General features: G+C 44.1%; 2 protein-coding genes across 5 annotated transcripts; one reads left to right on the top strand and one right to left on the bottom strand.

Annotated features, from left to right (window-relative positions):
- Positions 1 to 1,031: 1,031 nt before the first annotated feature.
- On the bottom strand, positions 1,032 to 8,505 carry taf1b (TATA box binding protein (Tbp)-associated factor, RNA polymerase I, B). Of its 2 annotated transcripts, none has more exons than XM_042226869.1 (16): positions 8,361 to 8,505; positions 7,973 to 8,173; positions 7,085 to 7,183; positions 6,740 to 6,824; positions 6,572 to 6,669; positions 6,410 to 6,502; positions 5,955 to 6,048; positions 5,681 to 5,840; positions 5,498 to 5,597; positions 5,274 to 5,421; positions 4,994 to 5,168; positions 4,879 to 4,916; positions 4,567 to 4,654; positions 4,097 to 4,167; positions 3,728 to 3,950; positions 1,032 to 1,477 (listed from the first exon to the last, which is right to left on the bottom strand). In XM_042226869.1, exons 2-16 carry the CDS (start codon positions 7,988 to 7,990, stop codon positions 1,138 to 1,140), a joined length of 1,830 nt encoding a protein of 609 aa, XP_042082803.1. In that variant the 5' UTR covers positions 7,991 to 8,173; positions 8,361 to 8,505; the 3' UTR covers positions 1,032 to 1,137. The 2 variants fall into 2 exon arrangements, with proteins under 2 accessions (XP_042082803.1, XP_005937717.1); XM_005937655.3 differs by having other exon boundaries at positions 8,295 to 8,505.
- On the top strand, positions 8,483 to 19,439 carry adam17b (ADAM metallopeptidase domain 17b). Of its 3 annotated transcripts, none has more exons than XM_005937651.3 (18): positions 8,483 to 8,499; positions 10,231 to 10,363; positions 10,453 to 10,586; positions 11,100 to 11,188; positions 11,260 to 11,440; positions 11,954 to 12,084; positions 12,167 to 12,253; positions 12,338 to 12,448; positions 12,677 to 12,821; positions 12,904 to 12,995; positions 13,094 to 13,243; positions 13,394 to 13,593; positions 13,670 to 13,773; positions 14,299 to 14,433; positions 16,797 to 16,927; positions 17,004 to 17,171; positions 17,263 to 17,319; positions 17,403 to 19,439. In XM_005937651.3, the coding sequence occupies exons 2-18, from the start codon at positions 10,245 to 10,247 to the stop codon at positions 17,751 to 17,753; spliced, it is 2,385 nt and encodes a 794-aa protein (XP_005937713.1). In that variant the 5' UTR covers positions 8,483 to 8,499; positions 10,231 to 10,244; the 3' UTR covers positions 17,754 to 19,439. The 3 variants fall into 3 exon arrangements, with proteins under 3 accessions (XP_005937713.1, XP_005937711.1, XP_005937715.1); XM_005937649.3 differs by lacking the exon at positions 8,483 to 8,499 and adding an exon at positions 9,215 to 9,540; XM_005937653.2 differs by lacking the exon at positions 8,483 to 8,499 and adding an exon at positions 9,249 to 9,266.
- Positions 19,440 to 19,513: the final 74 nt, after the last annotated feature.

Consider the following 19,513-nt stretch of genomic DNA (forward strand, 5'->3'; position numbering starts at 1 on the left):
TGCACAATTCAGGGGTTTATAGTAAGAAAACATTACAAAAGGTCACGTGTTGGCCACAGTTTCTTCTTCTGCAGGTGGAAACCAGAGGTGAGCAGTTCCGCTTCCTCAGGACTGACACAAGTAACAGACCAGAGTAAGACCTGAAACACTGCTTCACCTTTAACCTTTGGTTGGTCAACAGTTAGGGTTAGTACAGCTGTTTCTGCTGCTGCTGCCGCCATCTGCCCAGCAGCAGAGACAGCTGTTCACAATCATTTCAATCATTGAGGTCAAGATATATTAACACGGCGCAGACTGTACATGAAGTAAAGGTCACCCTGTGTCAGATGGAGGTCAGCTGAGGTAAATAAGTCCTTAGCTCCTCCTCTAAACTACAGCTGCCTCCACCCTTCATACTACAACCGCAAGCTGTTTTCTAGCTTCTGAAGCCAGAAGATCTCAAACTCGCCCAAAAAACATTCAGCTGCAGAGGGAGGAGGAGGAGGAGGAGCCACAGAATCAAGCAGCCAAAAGAAGCTCTGAGCTCAACTTTTCCACAAACATCTGGCCAGCTGCTCGGCGCTGCTGCTGTAATGGACCTCAGCAGTTTCAGTGTGTGCTACCTGTAACAGGCTGCTCTCCATTAGTGTGATTGAACATCACCTCCTGCTGGTCACTCTGAGTCAGTGCAGCACTCCTGTTCATCCACGGCACACAGGGCAGTCCCCTGGAGAGTCACACAGTCTGCTCAAATATTCAGGACAGCAAGTTTAACAACTTTAAATCTACACAATTTAAAAGCTCTTCCAGCTCCATCCACACACACGCAGAACTACACCCTCATCACATGCCACACATCCATTAGTCTTCCAGGTACTGCGTGCTCCCTGCCTGCAGATACCATTCCCAACCCGATGCTGCGACTCTCCATCAGATCCTGTTGTTCAAACTACAAATCTTTTCCTCCTTTAGAGAGATCTCTCTCCTTTTTAGGAAACGCTCTGATCAAATTTTCTTCCTATTGACAGAAAAATCAGTTTTAATGCAATTAATCAAAGACAAGAGCAGCCCTTTTAGGTTTATTAAAAATGTCTTTGGTTTAAACAAAAACACTGAGGTAGCAGAAACAGCCAAATGTCCCACAGATGCTGCAAGTTCTCAGCTCTTCCTACTTCGCTGCCGCTTCCTGTGTGAAGCCCGGGTCCCGACTGAAGCCTCAGCCGTCCTGGGTGATGTTCGGGTCCTCCTTGGTGACGTCCGGGTGTTGAGTGAAGCCTGGGCCTCGGGTGAAGCCCCGGCGGTCTCAGCCGAAGCCCCGGCATTGGCCTTGCTCTTCCCTCTGTACAGTCTGGTGTCAAAGATCCTCCTCTCCACACTCAGGACCTCCTCATAGAGGCAAAACGGCTTCACGTCCAACATGAAGGCGAAAAGCTGCAGCAGCCAAATGAAGGAGCGTGGCAGCGTTGCCTCCACCTCCTTGTAATGACTGTTGTAGCACCTGCAGGAGGAGGCAAGATTTAAGTGTCAATGCATCGTCATGGGAACGTTTGAACAGATGAGGGGAAATTTGGCATTATGATGTGGGATCAGTTTGTTGTCGGGCCTAGTCACAAGTTTGAGGTCTTCCAGGAGATCTTATTCAGCAAATCAGTTTAAAACCCACTAATGAGCATCGAAGGAATCGAAGGAGCTTGGAAAGAAAAGCATCTGGACTTCTTTAAGTTTCTTGAAGACGTTTCGTTCTCATCTGAGAAGCATCTTCAGTTCTAAGAGCAATTGTTGATTCCCCAAGAGAAAGGATGCCCCAAATGTCTACATTTTGGACAGAGAATGTCTTCTCTGGTTTGAAAGAGGAGTGGAAAAAAAAGCCATCTATGGTCGTGTCCAAATTCATGGGCTGCATCCTCCTGAGGACCCAGCCTTCGCGATCTACGTGGGCCGGGTCCTCAGAAGGTTGGGTAGGCCGGAAGTAAACGGCTGGGGAAATTGGACGGTCTAGCCTTCTGATTAGCGTCACCGCTGTCTCGGTGGAGTTTAATAAACTCAGCCGTCTGCTCCTTGCTGTCTAAAATATAACGGGACACTGGTGTAAACTCTCGACCGTCTCACACTTCTGTTTAATCAGTTTTCTGTTTGACGTTTAGTCAGCTGTGTGAAGATCCCGGAGGAACCCACCCGGGGGATTAATAAAGTTTTATTTTATCTAATCTAATCTAATAACTTTAATCTCAGCAAAACCGATTTACTCACAAACAAATAAAACACTGAAAAAAGCCCAACAATAACATTTTTAGGTTGTCTAAGTGACTTATATATTACGTTTAACCTGAGTAGCGAAACTCTGCGGTGATCTGAAAATGATTTGCCGGGAGTTGTGCTGTTCTCGGCGGCTTCAGTGACCCTCGAGCTCCCGGCTTCCTATCGAGCTGGTGGGTAGCAGATGCTCCGAAAACGTCGAAGCACTTTTGCAAATATGGGATATCTTGATAAACCGAGCAGATATTTGATGTTTACACCGCTACTTTCTCGCCTGAAAATATGTTAAAAGTTCATTTTGTGACCCAGAAAGATTAGTACGAGTAATTTGAAAACTTAGTAGCGGCCACCATTGTTGGAAACTGGAGTTTGGCTGGGCCGCGCTATGAATTCTGGGATATGGTAGGCCACGAAGGACACACCCGACCCATCCTTCAAATTCAGGAAAAGGAGGACGCATTTGTCGGCTGCTTTCGGAGGAGTCTACAAATTTGGACAGCCTTCGGCGCGTCGCTGTGACGTAATCGGTCTACAAATGCGGCCTCAGGAGGATGCAGCCCATGAATTTGGACACGACCTATGTCTACTGTGAACAACCATCTTTAAACAAAGGGCGGGGCTTATGACACCAACTGTCTGCCATCTATAATCCAGTTTTGAGATCCTTCCCAGACACTGACATCCGGGGCCATTTGACTTCAGTAAGAACTGAAGAAGCTTCCCAAGAAATTTAAAGTCCAGACGCTTTTCTAAGCTCCTTAGACTATGATGACCTGGATGACCGAAACCCTTCACAGACATGAGGTAAGAAGCGTCATTCTGTAAGCGATCGAACCCAGCGTCCAGTCTGTGAGGCAACATCAGTCCAACCTTCATGACATACAGAACACCAGTACATCTCCATATATCACCGCTTTGTCATCACCCTGAGGGGGAAACTTCAACGTCATAGAGCTCACAACTCCTAACCATCACATTACTCCACCACGCTGGCAGGTAACTTCCTCCTCCACCCAATTTATTTCTTCCTGACACTTCACAATAAGATTCTTTGTTCATGCATCGCTATTTTCAGTCCTCTGTCATCAGCTCAGTTTAAAATGACTAAAGCCTTAAACGACCAAACAGACTCACCAGAACTTCTGTCCTCTGAGAACAACTTGTCAAAAGATCTCAAGCCAAGATGTGTACTACTCCCTTTACTGGCCATTCTCCAGGGTTTAAAACCATAAATCTCAATTTTTTACTGAATTATTTCATAAAGCTGACTGCTGATGACCAGCGATCTACAAGTGCTGATGTTTATGTCGTGCAATCTTCTATTTTTGCTCTATACAAGCAGCAGTACACTCTTAAGTGTGAAATCTTCACTTTCCTCTTTGGAAGTTTCTCTCTTTGAGGCAAGTTTCTGGAGAAAATATTCCTCTTTGGTCATTTTGAGATTTGTGTATTTTGATATTTCAACCTGAGACTGAAGCTGTGAGTGACTCACAAGCAGCGTCTGAGCGCCGGGTGCCAGTACATGTCGTTCAGCGGAGTCAGGAAGTCGTATCTACGGGTCACGACCTCGTCCAGCTTCATGTGATGCAGACTGGGACCGTCTGATTCCTCCTCGTCCCCCCAGCAGAATATGAAGCTCGATGGTCCTACGTCCTGGAGCCCCGATGGACAGGAAGTCAGCTTCTCGAAACACAGCTGGACCTGCTCTGCAATTCCTGCACAAACAACAGAGGGAGCGTGTCGCATCTCAGGATGTTTTTTCATGTGCTTCAGATTAATTTTGCAGAGAGAAATGAATATACAGGAAAGGACAGGACTTGACCTCTCTTTCACAATAAGATCAGCCAATTTAATTTCTTACTTTTTTTTTTAATCATCGAACACTTTTCTTTCTTGTTTGGGTAAATTTGTTTCTTTGACTTCCACTGCTTCCTGCCGGGGAGAGAGAGAGAAAAAAAAAAAACATATCAGGAACTCTTCATCAAAAACAGAAAGCACGGGTTTAAAAGGGAAAAAAAAAAATAAAAAAAAAAAATCATGATTTTTTTATTTTTTTTTATTTTTTTAAGGGAACACAAGCAGCTATTAAGCAGCTTCAAATTTCTCCACATCTGCAGGTGTCCGAGTCAGACACCAGAGTCAAACTCACATTATTCACATAAAAACACAAAGAAAAAAAAAAGAAAAAGAGCCCATTATTCCTTAACGTAACACACAGATTGCAAACTTCCTGTGTGCAGATACGCCAATGACGTCACGCTTTAAAATCAGGACTAAAATCTGATTTCTGCACACAGATCCACCTCAGGGGAAATACCGCTGATGTCCTACCTGGAGACATTCTGGTCTCTCCTCTCTTGAGCTCGAATCAGAGCGGCCTGCATCACTTTGTACCACCTCCTCAGGTTAAACACCTTACCTGTGGATCCACACAGAGACAGAGTCGCACACAAGCCACGTCTAGAAGGGGTCACGCTCAAAGGTCAAAAGGGCAGAAAAGTTCCAAGATCAGACATAGTTCGTCATCTGTATACAGTCATTCACAAACATGTGCAGTCAGCCATTGATTTTCAAACTGATCATGTTATCGAATAGCTCCTTACATCTGTGCCATGTTATTTTTTTAATAAATAAAAATCCAACCTGAGTCCTTCTGTCGTCCAAGATCATTGGACAGATGCCTGAAAGATAGAACCAATCACAGTCAGCACACCTGGAGCCCTGCCGGAGGTCGTCTGACGGCGTGAAAGATACATACCACTCGGTCATGTCGTCCAGGCAAAAGAACAGCTTCAGAGTGACGATGATGAGGGCAGCGGCTTGCACGTCATACCGTGGCAGGGTGGGGTGATTGTGGGGGTCAAATGTGTGGAGCGTTTGATCCATCATACCGGTGTGCTCCAACAGCCTGCAGACCCAGGGGTGGAGCTCATCTGACAGGAAACAGGTGTGTACAGGTACACTGTCAGTGTTTGTATGTAAAGAAGGTCGCCTCCAGCAGAGACCATTATCGGTCAGAACACTGAAGTAGTCGTTACCGGGCAGGTTGACATCGGACAGGTATCTGAGGCTGAGCAGCGCCGGGTGCAGCAGGGTCTGCTGACTGATTGGAGGAAAAGCAGGCAGCTGCAGGAACTGAATGAGAGTCTCGGCCTCTTTATGAACGGCGTGATGAGACGGGACCGTCTACAGGAACCAGGTGAGAGCCAAGTCATGCATCATTAGCGGGGCCAGGTAATAAACAAGATGGCGGCTTTCTCACCTCAACTACAAAGATGAGGGAGTCCTTCCCCGTGACTTTCATCTCCTCGGGAAGCTGCTCATAGGCGTTCAAGTACGGGATGTGACCCTCATTCACAAGCCTGCAAAACATCACGTTCATCGAGGTGAAACACACTGGTTAAAACCCCTCAGCCACGCAAGTGCAGGTGGGTGCAAGTGGTACCTGAGCAGGTCGCTGAGCGTCAGCGCCTCACGGCTCCACACCAGAGCCAGGTAGATCAGAGACAGTGTCTTCTTCATGCTCAGCAGACTCTGGCTCCGCTTCTTCCTGGCCGACAGGTAGGTGAGGGTGTCCGAGGAGCCGGACCAAAAACCAGAATTCTCTGAGGTTAAACGAGCAGTCAACTAACGCAGGAAACCTCATCTGGTCATATGACCTGACACTGAAACTTTTACAGGAGCTTCCTGTCAGACTGAGGACGCTTCCAGCACCGTACCTGTGTTTGAGCCCGCCGTGCTTGCTGGGTTCGACTCGCCATCTGTGCAGCTGATCCCCTCGCTGGCGCTCTCCAAGTCAGAGCCCACAGCTCCCTGAGGATTTAAATTTAATTATTAAATCTCAAAAAATGAAATAAATCGAATGAAATCAATAACCAAAAAAAATAAAATAAAACTTAGTAGATGAAGTAAAACATAGAAAATCAAATAAAATGATTAAATATACAAAAAGAATACAATTTTTTTTTTAAAAAGTGAAATAAATAAGAAAATAAAGACAAAACTAATCAAAATTAAGGATTAAAAATACACAAATCAAATAAAAATACAAAAAAGAAATGAAAATGGATTAAAAACAAAGGTGAAACTGCCAGGAAATAATTTTTATATCTATATATAGATATATCTATATATAGCTGACAAGCAGTTTCCAGGCACCACCATAAAAACTCACCACTCTGAACTTGCAGCTCCTCACGGGGTCGTGGGTGTAGGCCTGGCGACTTTTCTGCAGGTAACACCTCCACAGAGGACACAGCACATCATCCTGAAACAGTAACACCAGTTAGGCCTCTGATTGATTGATTGCTTTGTGGTTAACAGAGAGGAGGCGGACCTTAAATTGAGGATGGACTCCAAGCGCGAGCAGAGCATCGGCCTGGTTCTTCAGGATGAACTGGAAACCCTCGCAGACCATCCACACGTGACCACGCTCTAAGACAAACAGACACGTTAAACAGGATATGACATCATCGATTTATGCTGCTGCTAATCGGACACTGACCGGCCTGCTTCTTGCGGGGTCCTCTGATGGTCGACACCCTGCTGGACAACTTTAAGAAGGACAGGTCCACCACCTCCCGGGTCCTCTGAGGACACAGTCACATGTTAGGCAACAGAATAAGGAGGTCCTCTACAGGTGGGCTTAACCACCAACACCATATTGTTAAAAGAAGCATCTTAAAGCATGTTTATGGAGTTCTGAATTCCCTATATCCCCATAACAAATTCATACTCATCCACCTGTGTAGTAAAAAGAGTGTCTCTGAAAGGGCACTGAAGAGACCCTAACACCTCAACCTCCAGTTACAGACCACTGTACAGGTCATAATGACGAAGATGTTTTTACCTCGATCACGTTGTGGCAGGACCTGCAGTAGAAGCGACCCTCGTCCGAAATGCCCCAGTCCACTGCTGAACACTGGGCACAGGGCACCGTGTACTCGGCCTGCACGCGCGCACACATACACAGACACACGGTAATGCTCAGGTGTTTCTGTAAATATTCTAATGAATAAATTAATCTTTCAGTCTTAAAAAAAAACAAAAAAAACCCGTACTTCATGTTTTTATTAACTTTATATTCGTGCATTCAGCTCTTAATGAACAGCGGAGGAGAAATCAGAGCTAATGTTCACGTTCAAATGCCTTTGAAAACAAATTTATGTCCAACAGCTGGTGAAACTGTACAGCAGCGCCCACGGGAAAGAAGGTAAACAATTAAACCTCCAGATCCTAAACACTTCACCCACAAAAGTCTAGACGTCATTAACAACGATTGCTAAAATAATCCGTCTATGTTTATCGGGAATATTTATTTGCGTTTTCATTTGTTAACTTTAAGGCTTCTTTGAGACTTTCTGAGTATTTCGACACACAATGTAGTTAAAATCAAATTTTAAATCAAAACTCATTAAGCGTACACAGTTCACAGGTACTGGTAGAGGAGTTTATTTTGAACATTATGGATAAACTGTCGCTGAAGATATTACGCTAACGGATTTTAATTGAAGAGAACAGTTATTAAATGTGTGCCAATTAATTACTCAACGGCTGCGGAGTCACACAAACCTGTTAAATGTCTGAAGTTAAAGTTGGAGACTGAATGTCGTGCCAATCATCTTAAAACACTAATATTTTTAATTGAGTTTGGTAGGACCGAACTAGCTGACAACTGCGTTCACCGTAGGTTGCGTAAAATGAAACGACCGGTTTATGAGAGCACCGGGAGACTCACCGTGTGTTCGTCATCCATCCTGAGTGGAAAACTGCAGCTTTAACACGAAACTTTGGATTTTGTCAGCACTTTGTTACAACCGCACGTGCCTCTGGTTGGAGACGCTGGAACTCTTCTTCTTCGCGCATGATTTCTGTGAGACTGAACGCCTCTCTGCTGCAACCACAGGCCAGATTACATACTTCAACTACTTCTACTCAGCTGTAAAATAAAATAAAAATAAATATGCTTTATTTAAATATTGTTGTAAGTAAAAATAATACATGTGCTATACTGTGTTAAATGTGTTTAAAATAACAAATGATAAATGTGTCTTTTATACTTTTTTTTTTTACATCTCCTCGTATAAATATACTAAGTATTAATTTTCTGGATGTTTCTAAATCACTTTAGTGAGAGTTTTTCTTCCTCCAGATGATGATGATGATGATGATGAGTTTCTGATGTGCTCTGTGTTTCTAAGCGGATTTGATGAGGTCAGAGGTTATAAATAGATGCCAGATGTCTCCCTGATTCTCTTATATAAGGTGACCCCCCCCCCACACACACACACACGAACACACACACATATACGTACAGACAGAATGATGGTTTGATTGATTTTTTATTATTGATCTAGCTGAGGCGGATCAGCTGTTATCAATCACTGTCACGGGAATGGTTTCGCGAGCTTTTGGTTGGACTAGCGTGCAAAGCTTACAACAAAACAAACACAAACACCTGATAGATTTTCAAAATAAAACACGTGCGGGTAAACGCTTTTCTTTGTGAAACATTTCTAAAACAACTGAAGGTTTGATTATTGCTTTGCTATTAAAAGAATAGCAAAGAGGGCTATACAACACAGACATCCCACTAAACAAAATTAAGAACAGTTGATTATTTATTCATTAGAAACACATTTGTATGTATACATTACTATTTGTATTTTAAATTTAAATTGTATACTTTTATTTGTTATTTATTCATCAAGTTAATTTCATTAAATTAATTAAATGTTGTATTATATTTATTACTTTAAAATGAACTTTTTTTTTAAACTTGTTTTAGTTTTAAAGTTAAGATGACAGCACTCCCCCTCCAGTCTAAAAGATTTCCATCATTAAAATTTATTGAAATATTTACTATTAGCTACCGTGCGTTTGTTTTCAACAGTATTGATTATTAATCGAATTAATACTTTTTTAATCGTACCCTTAAAATCCCTTGCTTTTACTGTGAAAGCCCTCGGGCCTACTTCCGCCCTGCTTCCTCGGCTCTCGGTAGCTTCACTCGGACGCTCTCTGACTTCCTGGTGAGTGGGGGCGTTTGTTCTGCCTGTTTCCAAACACAACAAAGACTCGAGTGGGGTGAGATTTAGTGAGGTCGGTCCAGAGATGAGCTTTAAAGCTTAAGTTTGTGTCTGAGCTGCGGTTGGAGTTTAATCTAGGACGTTGAAGCGGGCGGCGGAAGGTCTTCATTCAGTCCGCCCCGACGGTTCAACATGTGGCTGCTTTTCGCCTTTTTAGCCGCTTTCACCGCTTTAACGAAGGCCGCCGTCCCCCTGGACACGACGGAGCAGGACTTCAGTGAGTGTTTAAAACTGAATTTAATCGTAAATGTGTCCTTTGTGAGAGCCGCCTTTCCGCCGGAAAAGTTCATGTTTGAGGCAGAAGGTATGGAGGACCGCTCATGTCAAACAAAAGTTTAATTCGCATAAAAATCACAGATAATTAAATAAATGGCTGAGTGCAGGATTATTCAACTGGATCATGATAGTAGTTTATTAAATGGAAAATCAAGTCAAATGAGATTAAAAGTTAACATTTTGACCAGAGATATATAACTATTATAAAAAAATCACAATACATGAACTTAAAAATAAAAAAGTCATAATAAGAGAAGTGTAGGGAGTTAATTGTGACTTTTAAGAAAGAAAAAGCAAAACCAAGAATAATGCTGTGCCATAACGATGTTAGCATATGTCACTGGTTTCTAATCATGATGTCATCATTTGACAGGAAATGAGATGATAAAAAGTGCAGAGTACTGAAGTTTAATATTTTAACTTCTTTTATCGTTACAAACTTTTTTTTTTCATAAAAGGAAAAAGTGGATGGGAAAAACTTACATTTCTATTAAATATAAAGTCTGCAGCATTTCATTTGTGTTAATTATTAACTGATGTGTTGAGTTTGGTCACTTGTTGGCGTGTGGTAGAGCTGAGGTATTTCACAGGATTTTCAATGCTAACAGGCAGGTCTGCGTTCCCTCCGCAGTGTCTCTCAGAGCGATGCTGGATGACTTTGATGTGCTGCCTCTCTCCAGCCTGCAGACGCACTCCGTCCGCCGTCGTGACGTCCAGACTCAGACGCATGTGGAGAAGCTGATCAGCTTCAGCGCCCTGCAAAGGTAAGATGGCGGCGTCCGTCCATGCAGCTCTGTGCCATTTTAAAATCTTTGATTTGTAAAATCTGAACATCTCCTCCTCGTGTCTACAGGCATTTCAGACTCTACTTGAGGACCAACGATGAGCTCTTCACCAGCGACTTCAGAGCCGTGGTCATCAGCGAGGACGGCCAAGAGTCGACCTACCCGGTCAACAGGCACAACTACTTCACCGGACACGTCATCGGTAAACTGTTTAAGCAGAGCCTTTGTGGGAGGTCTTTGGGGGTCCTTCTGGTGGTTTTTTTGTTTGTTTGTTTTTTTTGTTGTTTTGTTTTTTGTATTCGTCTTGATGGAGGCTTTTAAGGTCCTTGTAGAGGTCTTTTTTTGGTTTCTTGTAGGGATATTTGGGCTCCTTGAATGGATTAAAGAGGTCTCATGGAGATTTTAGGTGTTCTTATGGGGTTTTTAGAGTCCATGTGGGGATTTCACGTGTCCTCAGAGGGTTTTAGAGTCTCTCGTGGAGGTTTTTGGGGTCCTCTGAGTTTTGAGAATTCTACTTCATGGTTTCTTGTAAAGCTTGCAGAGTAATTTAAAAAAATCCCCAGATGTCCTTGAGAAGGTTCACAAGGCCTTATCAGGCTTCTTGTAGATGTTGGTCCAAAGTACTTCAAACACACGTGTGGAATGTGTGTGGTGACCTTTAGCTGAAAGGATTAGCATGGAGTAACTGCTCCTTTAATGAGTTTTTGTGTTGTAGGGGAGGAGAACTCCCGTGTTCAGGCGCACATCGAAGATGACGAGTTCTCCGCTCACATCCTGACTGATGAGGCCGAGTACAATGTCGAGGTAAACACCTGAGACTTGGAGTAAACGCCTGCTGAGTGATCAGTCCCTAAACCTTCATCTGCTCTCTTCAGCCTCTTTGGAGGTTCACATCGGCGCCCTCTGGCGGTCGCCTCCTAATCTATCGCTCGGAAGACATCCGCAACATCAGCCGCCTGCAGCAGCCTTCGGTCTGCGGCTACGTGACCTCTGACCCCAGTGACTTGCTCCCTGACAGCGTAAAAGCAGCTGTGATGGAGGAAAAGGAGGAAGAAGGTGAGAAGCGAGCTCCTCACCTGAACTTAGCACTGCGACTGCTTCCTGTTTGAGGGTAAAGCTCACACTGACCCAAAGTGACCACGCCCAGGTGACACAGGAACCGCGTTAACCACAGAGAATGCGAGAACTTCCTGTCACTGCTCAGCACAAAGGTGCCCAGTGAAACACCTTCATCTGAACTGAGTACAGAGCGAGCGACACAAACAGGAAGTCAATCAGAAAAAAGACTTTTAATGTGAAAAAAAAATCACAAAGTAAAAGCTGTTTAAACAAAAGAGCTCGCCATTCCAACCGAATGAAAAGTTCAAGCTTTAAATGAAAAAATACAAAATCTGAAAAAATATTTTCAAGGTAGGGGAAAAAAAGAGAAGAGAGATTTTACTGTAAAAACATATATTTTAATATTTGACACATTCAAACACTTATAAATAATAACAAATAAAAAAAGAGCTTTCAGTTTCAAATGCATAAATAATATTGTCTGACGTGTTTCGGTGGTTTCTTGTTTAGAGTCGGCGTTCAGAGTGAAGCGTCACGTGCACGACCACAAGAAGAACTCGTGTCCTCTGCTGCTGGTAGCCGACCATCGCTTTTTCAAACACATGGGCCGCGACGAGGAGAGCACCACCCTCAACTACCTGGTCAGTACCACCTGTACATCCATCACCCCCGCCTCTCCCATCCACTGACACTGAACCCTGCCCCCTCCCAAATGTGTTTCAGATCGAGCTGATTGACCGTGTCGACGACATCTACAGAAACACGTCATGGGGCGAGGGGTTCAGCGGGTACGGCGTCCAGATCGATCAGGTGAGCATGCTCTGTTCCGCTTCCTGTTTGTGTTTAAACTCGGACGCTGTAATTTTTAACGTGACACCGCGTTCCTGCCATCAGATCATCATCAAGAAGTATCCGACTCCTGTGGATCCCGGAAAAACTCATTTCAACATGAAGGGAAGTCCAGTGGAGGGCAGAGACGTTTGGGATGTGAAGAAGCTGCTAGAGGTAACCACAGGAAGCTGACACTGCCACGCCACCGAGTAACTGTGTCCATATTCACATTCAGAGAAACAGGTTTATGATTTAGGTCTGTGAACACAGGTTTTTTGTGAAAACGACATTTAATTTGAAAAGAAACAGCTTAGTGTGAGTAGAGCAGGCTGTGATGTGGAGTGTGTCGGATGCATTGGATCGGTCAGCTCTCTGAGGTCTCTGCTCGCCATCCTCTTGCAGCAGTTCAGTGTGGACATCGCGGGGAAAGCCTCCAACGTCTGCCTCGCTCATCTCTTCACCTATCAGGACTTTGACGAGGGCACTCTGGGGCTTGCCTACGTCGCCCCGTCTAAAGCCGACATCGCTGGAGGCCTCTGCTCCAAAGGTGAGTCCCATGGCTCCGCCCCAGAGTCCCTGGTAGATGGAGGTGGAAGTGTGACTCACGTTGTTGTCTCCTTCCACCACAGCTAGTCCTTCGACCTTAAATGAGCAGGGAGTGATCTACCTGAACACTGGCCTCACCAGCACCAAGAACTATGGCAAGACCATCCTGACCAAGGTGGAAATGAACCAGGCGTTCTGATTGGTTAATGCCTGCTCCTTTAGAATTGTTTGAGTGTGTGTGTGTGACACAGGAATTGTTCGTCATCTCCACAGGAAGCGGACCTGGTGACAACCCATGAACTCGGCCATAACTTCGGCGCAGAGCACGACCCGGACAAACCGGAGTGTGCCCCCCGAGAGGACCAGGGTGGGAAGTATGTCATGTATCCCATCGCCGTGAGCGGAGACCACATCAACAACAAGGTGCAAAATGCTGAATCCAGGATTTCAGTCTTTAAACTCACTGTTCCACCTGCATGTTTATTAGCGCCTCATTACACATTGATTATGAGTTGAAGCGACAGTGAACCTCTGCAGAATTACAGTCTGTGTTTGCCTCTCGTGTGCTTCCAGATGTTCTCTGACTGCAGTAAGCGCTCCATCGTGAAGCGTCTCAGGTTGAAAGCACCGTCCTGCTTTAAAGAGAGGAAGATCAATGTATGCGGGAACTCCCGGGTGGAGCAGGGCGAGGAGTGCGACCCAGGACTGCTGCACATCAATTCAGACCTCTGCTGCACGCCCAACTGCAGGCTGAAGGCCGATGCTCAGTGCAGGTCAGAGATACACCTGACAGGTGAGGTGATTCTCTTGCGGCGGTGCTCTCGGCTCACCCCTGCTGTCTGTGTTCAGTGACAGGAACAGCGCCTGCTGCAGGGAGTGCAGGTTCGAGGCCAAAGGAGCGGTCTGTCAGGAGCCCATCGATGCCACCTGTAAAGGACACTCATACTGCACAGGTGAGCTCCAGTTACCACACAACAATTTCAGTTTTAAATTATTATTATTATTGCTATTATTATTATTTCTGCTTCAATTTATTTGTTTTATTTATTTTTATTTTATTTTTATCAGCGAGGTGTTACTACGAAATTGTGTTCTATTGTATTTTATCTGTATTTACTGTACAGCACTTTGGTCAGCCTTGGTTGTTTTTAAATGTGCTCTATAAATAAACTTGACTTGACTTGCTGTAAAGTTGAACAAAGTAACATGGGAGCCTGCTGGAGCCTCTATTGGACGATAGAGGAACTGCAGGGTCTGGGATCGGTTGTTTCAATGAATCTAAATCCTTTCTAATCTTTTGCAATCCTCAGTTTAGTAATACGTAGTTGTCTTATTTTAGTCATCCCAATGAAAACTTCTTCTAATTATCTTAATAAAATGTTTTTGAACCAATAGCAGAAGAAGTAGAGAGTGAGGTTGGATAAATGGCTGCAGGTGGAAACGCTGATAGTGTAATATAAAGTGTTGTGTGTTGACAGGAAACAGCAGCGAGTGTCCTCCTCCAGAAAATGCTCCAGATAAGACGGCGTGTTTGGACAGTGGCGAGTGTTTGAATGGAGAGTGTATCCCCTTCTGTCAGGCCATCCTGAAGCTGCAGCCCTGCGCCTGTAACGGTACGACGCTCTCAATTTGCAAACAGTTTAAACTTAGGTTTATACCCCTGAGTTTTCTCTGTAGTGAGTGTATTCTGATAGCAGGAAGGCTGTTTACCTCAGCGTTATCTAGTAGTATCTAGTATAATGTTTGGTTATAATGAGCTGTTGTTTTTCAGTTAGCTCATTATCACATGTCTAACCTGCTGACATTAAGCCCCAATATCAGGAATAAATGAGCACGTTTACAGGGAGTGCAGAATTATTAGGCAAATGAGTATTTTGTCCACATCATCCTCTTCATGCATGTTGTCTTACTCCAAGCTGTATAGGCTCGAAAGCCTACTACCAATTAAGCATATTAGGTGATGTGCATCTCTGTAATGAGAAGGGGTGTGGTCTAATGACATCAACACCCTATATCAGGTGTGCATAATTATTAGGCAACGTCCTTTCCTTTGGCAAAATGGGTCAAAAGAAGGACTTGACAGGCTCAGAAAAGTCAAAAATAGTGAGATATCTTGCAGAGGGATGCAGCAGTCTCAAAACTGCAAAGCTTCTGAAGCGTGATCATCGAACAATCAAGCGTTTCATTCAAAATAGTCAACAGGGTCGCAAGAAGCGTGTGGAAAAACCAAGGCGCAAAATAACTGCCCATGAACTGAGAAAAGTCAAGCGTGCAGCTGCCAAGATGCCACTTGCCACCAGTTTGGCCATATTTCAGAGCTGCAACATCACTGGAGTGCCCAAAAGCACAAGGTGTGCAATACTCAGAGACATGGCCAAGGTAAGAAAGGCTGAAAGACGACCACCACTGAACAAGACACACAAGCTGAAACGTCAAGACTGGGCCAAGAAATATCTCAAGACTGGTTTTTCTAAGGTTTTATGGACTGATGAAATGAGAGTGAGTCTTGATGGGCCAGATGGATGGGCCCGTGGCTGGATTGGTAAAGGGCAGAGAGCTCCAGTCCGACTCAGACGCCAGCAAGGTGGAGGTGGAGTACTGGTTTGGGCTGGTATCATCAAAGATGAGCTTGTGGGGCCTTTTCGGGTTGAGGATGGAGTCAAGCTCAACTCCCAGTCCTACTGCCAGTTTCTGGAAGACACCTTCTTCAAGCAGTGGTACAGGAAGAAGTCTGCATCCTTCAAGAAAAACATGATTTTCATGCAGGACAATGCTCCATCACACGCGTCCAAGTACTCCACAGCGTGGCTGGCAAGAAAGGGTATAAAAGAAGAAAAACTAATGACATGGCCTCCTTGTTCACCTGATCTGAACCCCATTGAGAACCTGTGGTCCATCATCAAATGTGAGATTTACAAGGAGGGAAAACAGTACACCTCTCTGAACAGTGTCTGGGAGGCTGTGGTTGCTGCTGCACGCAATGTTGATGGTGAACAGATCAAAACACTGACAGAATCCATGGATGGCAGGCTTTTGAGTGTCCTTGCAAAGAAAGGTGGCTATATTGGTCGCTGATTTTTTTGTTTTTGAATGTCAGAAATGTATATTTGTGAATGTGGAGATGTTATATTGGTTTCACTGGTAAAAATAAATAATTGAAATGGGTATATATTTGTTTTTTGTTAAGTTGCCTAATAATTATGCACAGTAATAGTCACCTGCACACACAGATATCCCCCTAAAATAGCTAAAACTAAAAACAAACTAAAAACTACTTCCAAAAACATTCAGCTTTGATATTAATGAGTTTTTTGGGTTCATTGAGAACATGGTTGTTGTTCAATAATAAAATTATTCCTCAAAAATACAACTTGCCTAATAATTCTGCACTGCCTGTATATTGACTTCAGTTTAGAAGATGAGGAGGAAGAGGATGCGGTTTAATTAAGATGGCAATGACGTTGGCATTGATCCCTTTTGCAAAAATAAAAAATAGCGATGATGCTTCATATCATGAGTCTGAAAGTGCAGGTATGAATTTAAATGTCCCTTCACGGCACGAGACTTGTCTTTCACCTTTTGCGTACTACTTATGTGATCACTATTTAGGTACATGCATAAAAAGCCATCAGGCAGAATGGTCACGTCCCTCTTAGCCACTGTATTCTTAATACATTAATTCTAAATGAATGAGACTGCATCAGTTTGTTGGAAGATGTTATCACACATTGACCAGTGTTCATTTATAAATACAATATCCTTTCTTCTCTCTTTTTTTTTTTTTTTCTTTTTTTTTTTTTTAAAAACAAAATAAACTTAAAAAAAAAAACAAAACAGCTGACTGCAGAGAATCACATCTGCAGTTACGTGTGCGATGCTTCTTCTCTCAAACTCTGTTTTGTTTTTCTCCTGGAGGGTGTTTCAGTCTGTTTCATGCTGCAGCTAAAGCCGTTGTTTCTGCCTTTGTTCCTCTCAGAAACCAACGCTTCCTGTAAAGTCTGCTGTCGGAGCAGCGGCGGCGTCTGCACCCCCTATCAGGACATATCAGGCAGTTTCCTTTTTCTCAGGAAGGGCAAACCCTGTACCGTGGGTTTCTGCGATGGAGCGGTGAGACCATCGCTAAATATTCAGAGCTTTTACACTGAAGGCGACAGGAAGTGATGACCGTTTCCTGTGCCTGCAGGGAAAATGCATGAAGCAGGTGCAGGACGTGGTGGAGCGTCTGTGGGACTTCATCGATAAGCTGGACATCAACACGTTCTGGAAGTTTCTGGCTGATAACATCGTGGGCTCAGTGGTGGCGTTCTCGCTGCTGTTCTGGGTTCCTTTCAGCATCCTGGTGCACTGTGTGGTGAGTGGCGTCTGTGATCGCATCTGTGGGGGGGCTGGAGGGTTTGGGTCGCCTTTGAAGTCTGAATTTTGTCGCACTTCTTTGGTTTCAGGACCGGAAACTCGATAGGCAGTACGAGCAGACCACCAAGTCACTCCTGTTCCCCAGCGTGAGCACAAATATCTGAGTAAAGAAGGTTTTTAAAATTTAATTCTCGGACATGCTCTCACACACGTCTCTCTGTTTTCCCAGAATGCCGAGCTCTTGAGCAGCCTGGATTCGGCCTCCGTTCGGATCTTCAAATCTCCAACGTTCTCCTCCGGCCCCCTTCGCTTTCATCCCAGTGGCCCCGAGCAGACTGGCGCCGACCCAGCCCAAAGCCCACCTCCTCTGGACAGCCCCCGCATGGCCACCATCCAAGAGGACCCCAGCTCAGACTCCCACCTGGAGGAGGCATCCCTTGAGGAGGCGTTCGGACGTCCAGCAGGGGCAACCCGGCGCTCCTTCGAGGACCTGACAGAGAAGATGAGTCGCAGTGAGAAGGCAAAGGTGTTTAGGCTGCAGAGGCAGCATCAGATCGACAGCAGGGAGACACAGTGCTGAGGCGGCGAGCGCCTCCACCTTCATAGAATAGCTCTTTGCCATTGTACATGTACAACGAAATCCCGGCTCCACCTTTAGCTGCATCTTCGTCAGGATCCGTTCCAGACTGCAGAGTGTCATACTCTGTAAGACAAAAGCCTCAACAGCTGGCACTCAGACCACAGACGTATACAAGATGGACTTAGCCCCGAAAATATGTTTTAAATACTGATATAAAAAACATGGTAGCCTGCTGGCGCCTCTATTGGATGATAGAGGAACTGCAGGGTCTGGGATCAGTTGTTTCAATGAATCTAAATTCTATGTACAACAGAAAGTAAACTCAAAAAGTAAAACAAAGAAATCTTCAGATAACGTGCTTTGATTTGTATCGTTATTCACTATCAGTGGACAAAATGTCCTTATTACAATATAAAAACACCGTAGTGCCTTAAACCTGCAGCAGTGACCAGCAGGGGGCGCCTCCTGTGTCTAAAAGAGACTCCTGCTCCCCTGACCGTTGACCTCAGTAAACGACCTCCTGACGCGTTCATGTCTCGATTTCACTTGTTATTCAATAATGGTGTCGTTGGGGGCAGGGCTTCAGTACAGGCATCGCAGCTTTTGTATCTGTTCATTTTCCTTCCCGATGTTTTGCACTTTAGTCTTTCACGCCAGTTCTTTGTGTTCCTCTAAAACAGGTGGCCAACTCCAGGCCTCGAGGGCTGGTGTCCTGCAGGTTTTAGATGTGTCCTTGAGCCAACACAGCTGATTCAACTGGCTATATTTACCTCCTCAACATTTGCTGAAGTTCTCCAGAGACTTGGTAACGAACTAATCATGTGATTCAGGTGTGTTGACCAAGGGTGATATCTAAATCTTTCAGCACATCGGCCCTCGAGGCCTGGAGATGCCCACCCCTACTCTAAAACAACCCGTCCTGTTCAGTGAAGCAACTCAGCAGCTCCGGGAATCAAACCTGTCAGTGTTCGTGCCTTGCTCAACGTGCTGAGCCTCTGTAAATATATGAACATAAAATATTTTATCCTCCTGCAAAGCCCTTTGGACTGTTTGTGTTTGGAGCCTCATTTTAATCGTTTAAATTAAGCTGATGTGTTTTTGTTTGTTTGTTTTTGGGCTTTTTGTTTTGTTTTTTTTAAAGCACTTCGTGCATCTCAGATTCAGGATTGGTGAAATTACAGTTTATGGTTTTCTGAATATTTTTTCAAATTTTTTTTTTCTGTTTTGTAAGGCAAAGTTTAATGCTCACCTTCAAGAGTTTAAAAGTCTACAAGACTTTTAGAAAAAACAAAACAAAAAAAACAGGGAAAATAATGTGGAAATAAACAAAACATTTAAAATGAATATTGTTCTAATTTTCTAAAGAAAAGCAGGACTTTTTCTTGCATAAAAACAAACCAGGTTCAAGCACCAAAGCTGAACTCCCCGTAAATCCATTTTTTATTTATTTTTTTTATTTTAATTTTTTTAAAAGCGACAATCAGTCAGCAGTGAGCTCCTCTTCTTATCTGGTATCCTGATGCAATAGAGCCAGTGTTTTTAATTTCATGTGCTCTTCTGTGCAGATGATGCTCTGCTGTATCTACACATTGTTTACTGTCACATCACTGAAGTGGTGTCGGATTTAATATATCATTTCCTGTTAGAAAATTATGCTTTTGGATTAAAAAATGAAGACATTTCTAAGACTCTGTACTGTTTGTGTGTTGAAGATAAGAATACTGCACTAATTAGCAGGTATCTGTGCCTGTGTAATAGCT

This window comes from Haplochromis burtoni, unplaced genomic scaffold (assembly GCF_018398535.1).
Source record: "Haplochromis burtoni strain Fernald_Lab_line unplaced genomic scaffold, NCSU_Asbu1 Contig_232, whole genome shotgun sequence".
NCBI lineage: Eukaryota > Metazoa > Chordata > Actinopteri > Cichliformes > Cichlidae > Haplochromis > Haplochromis burtoni.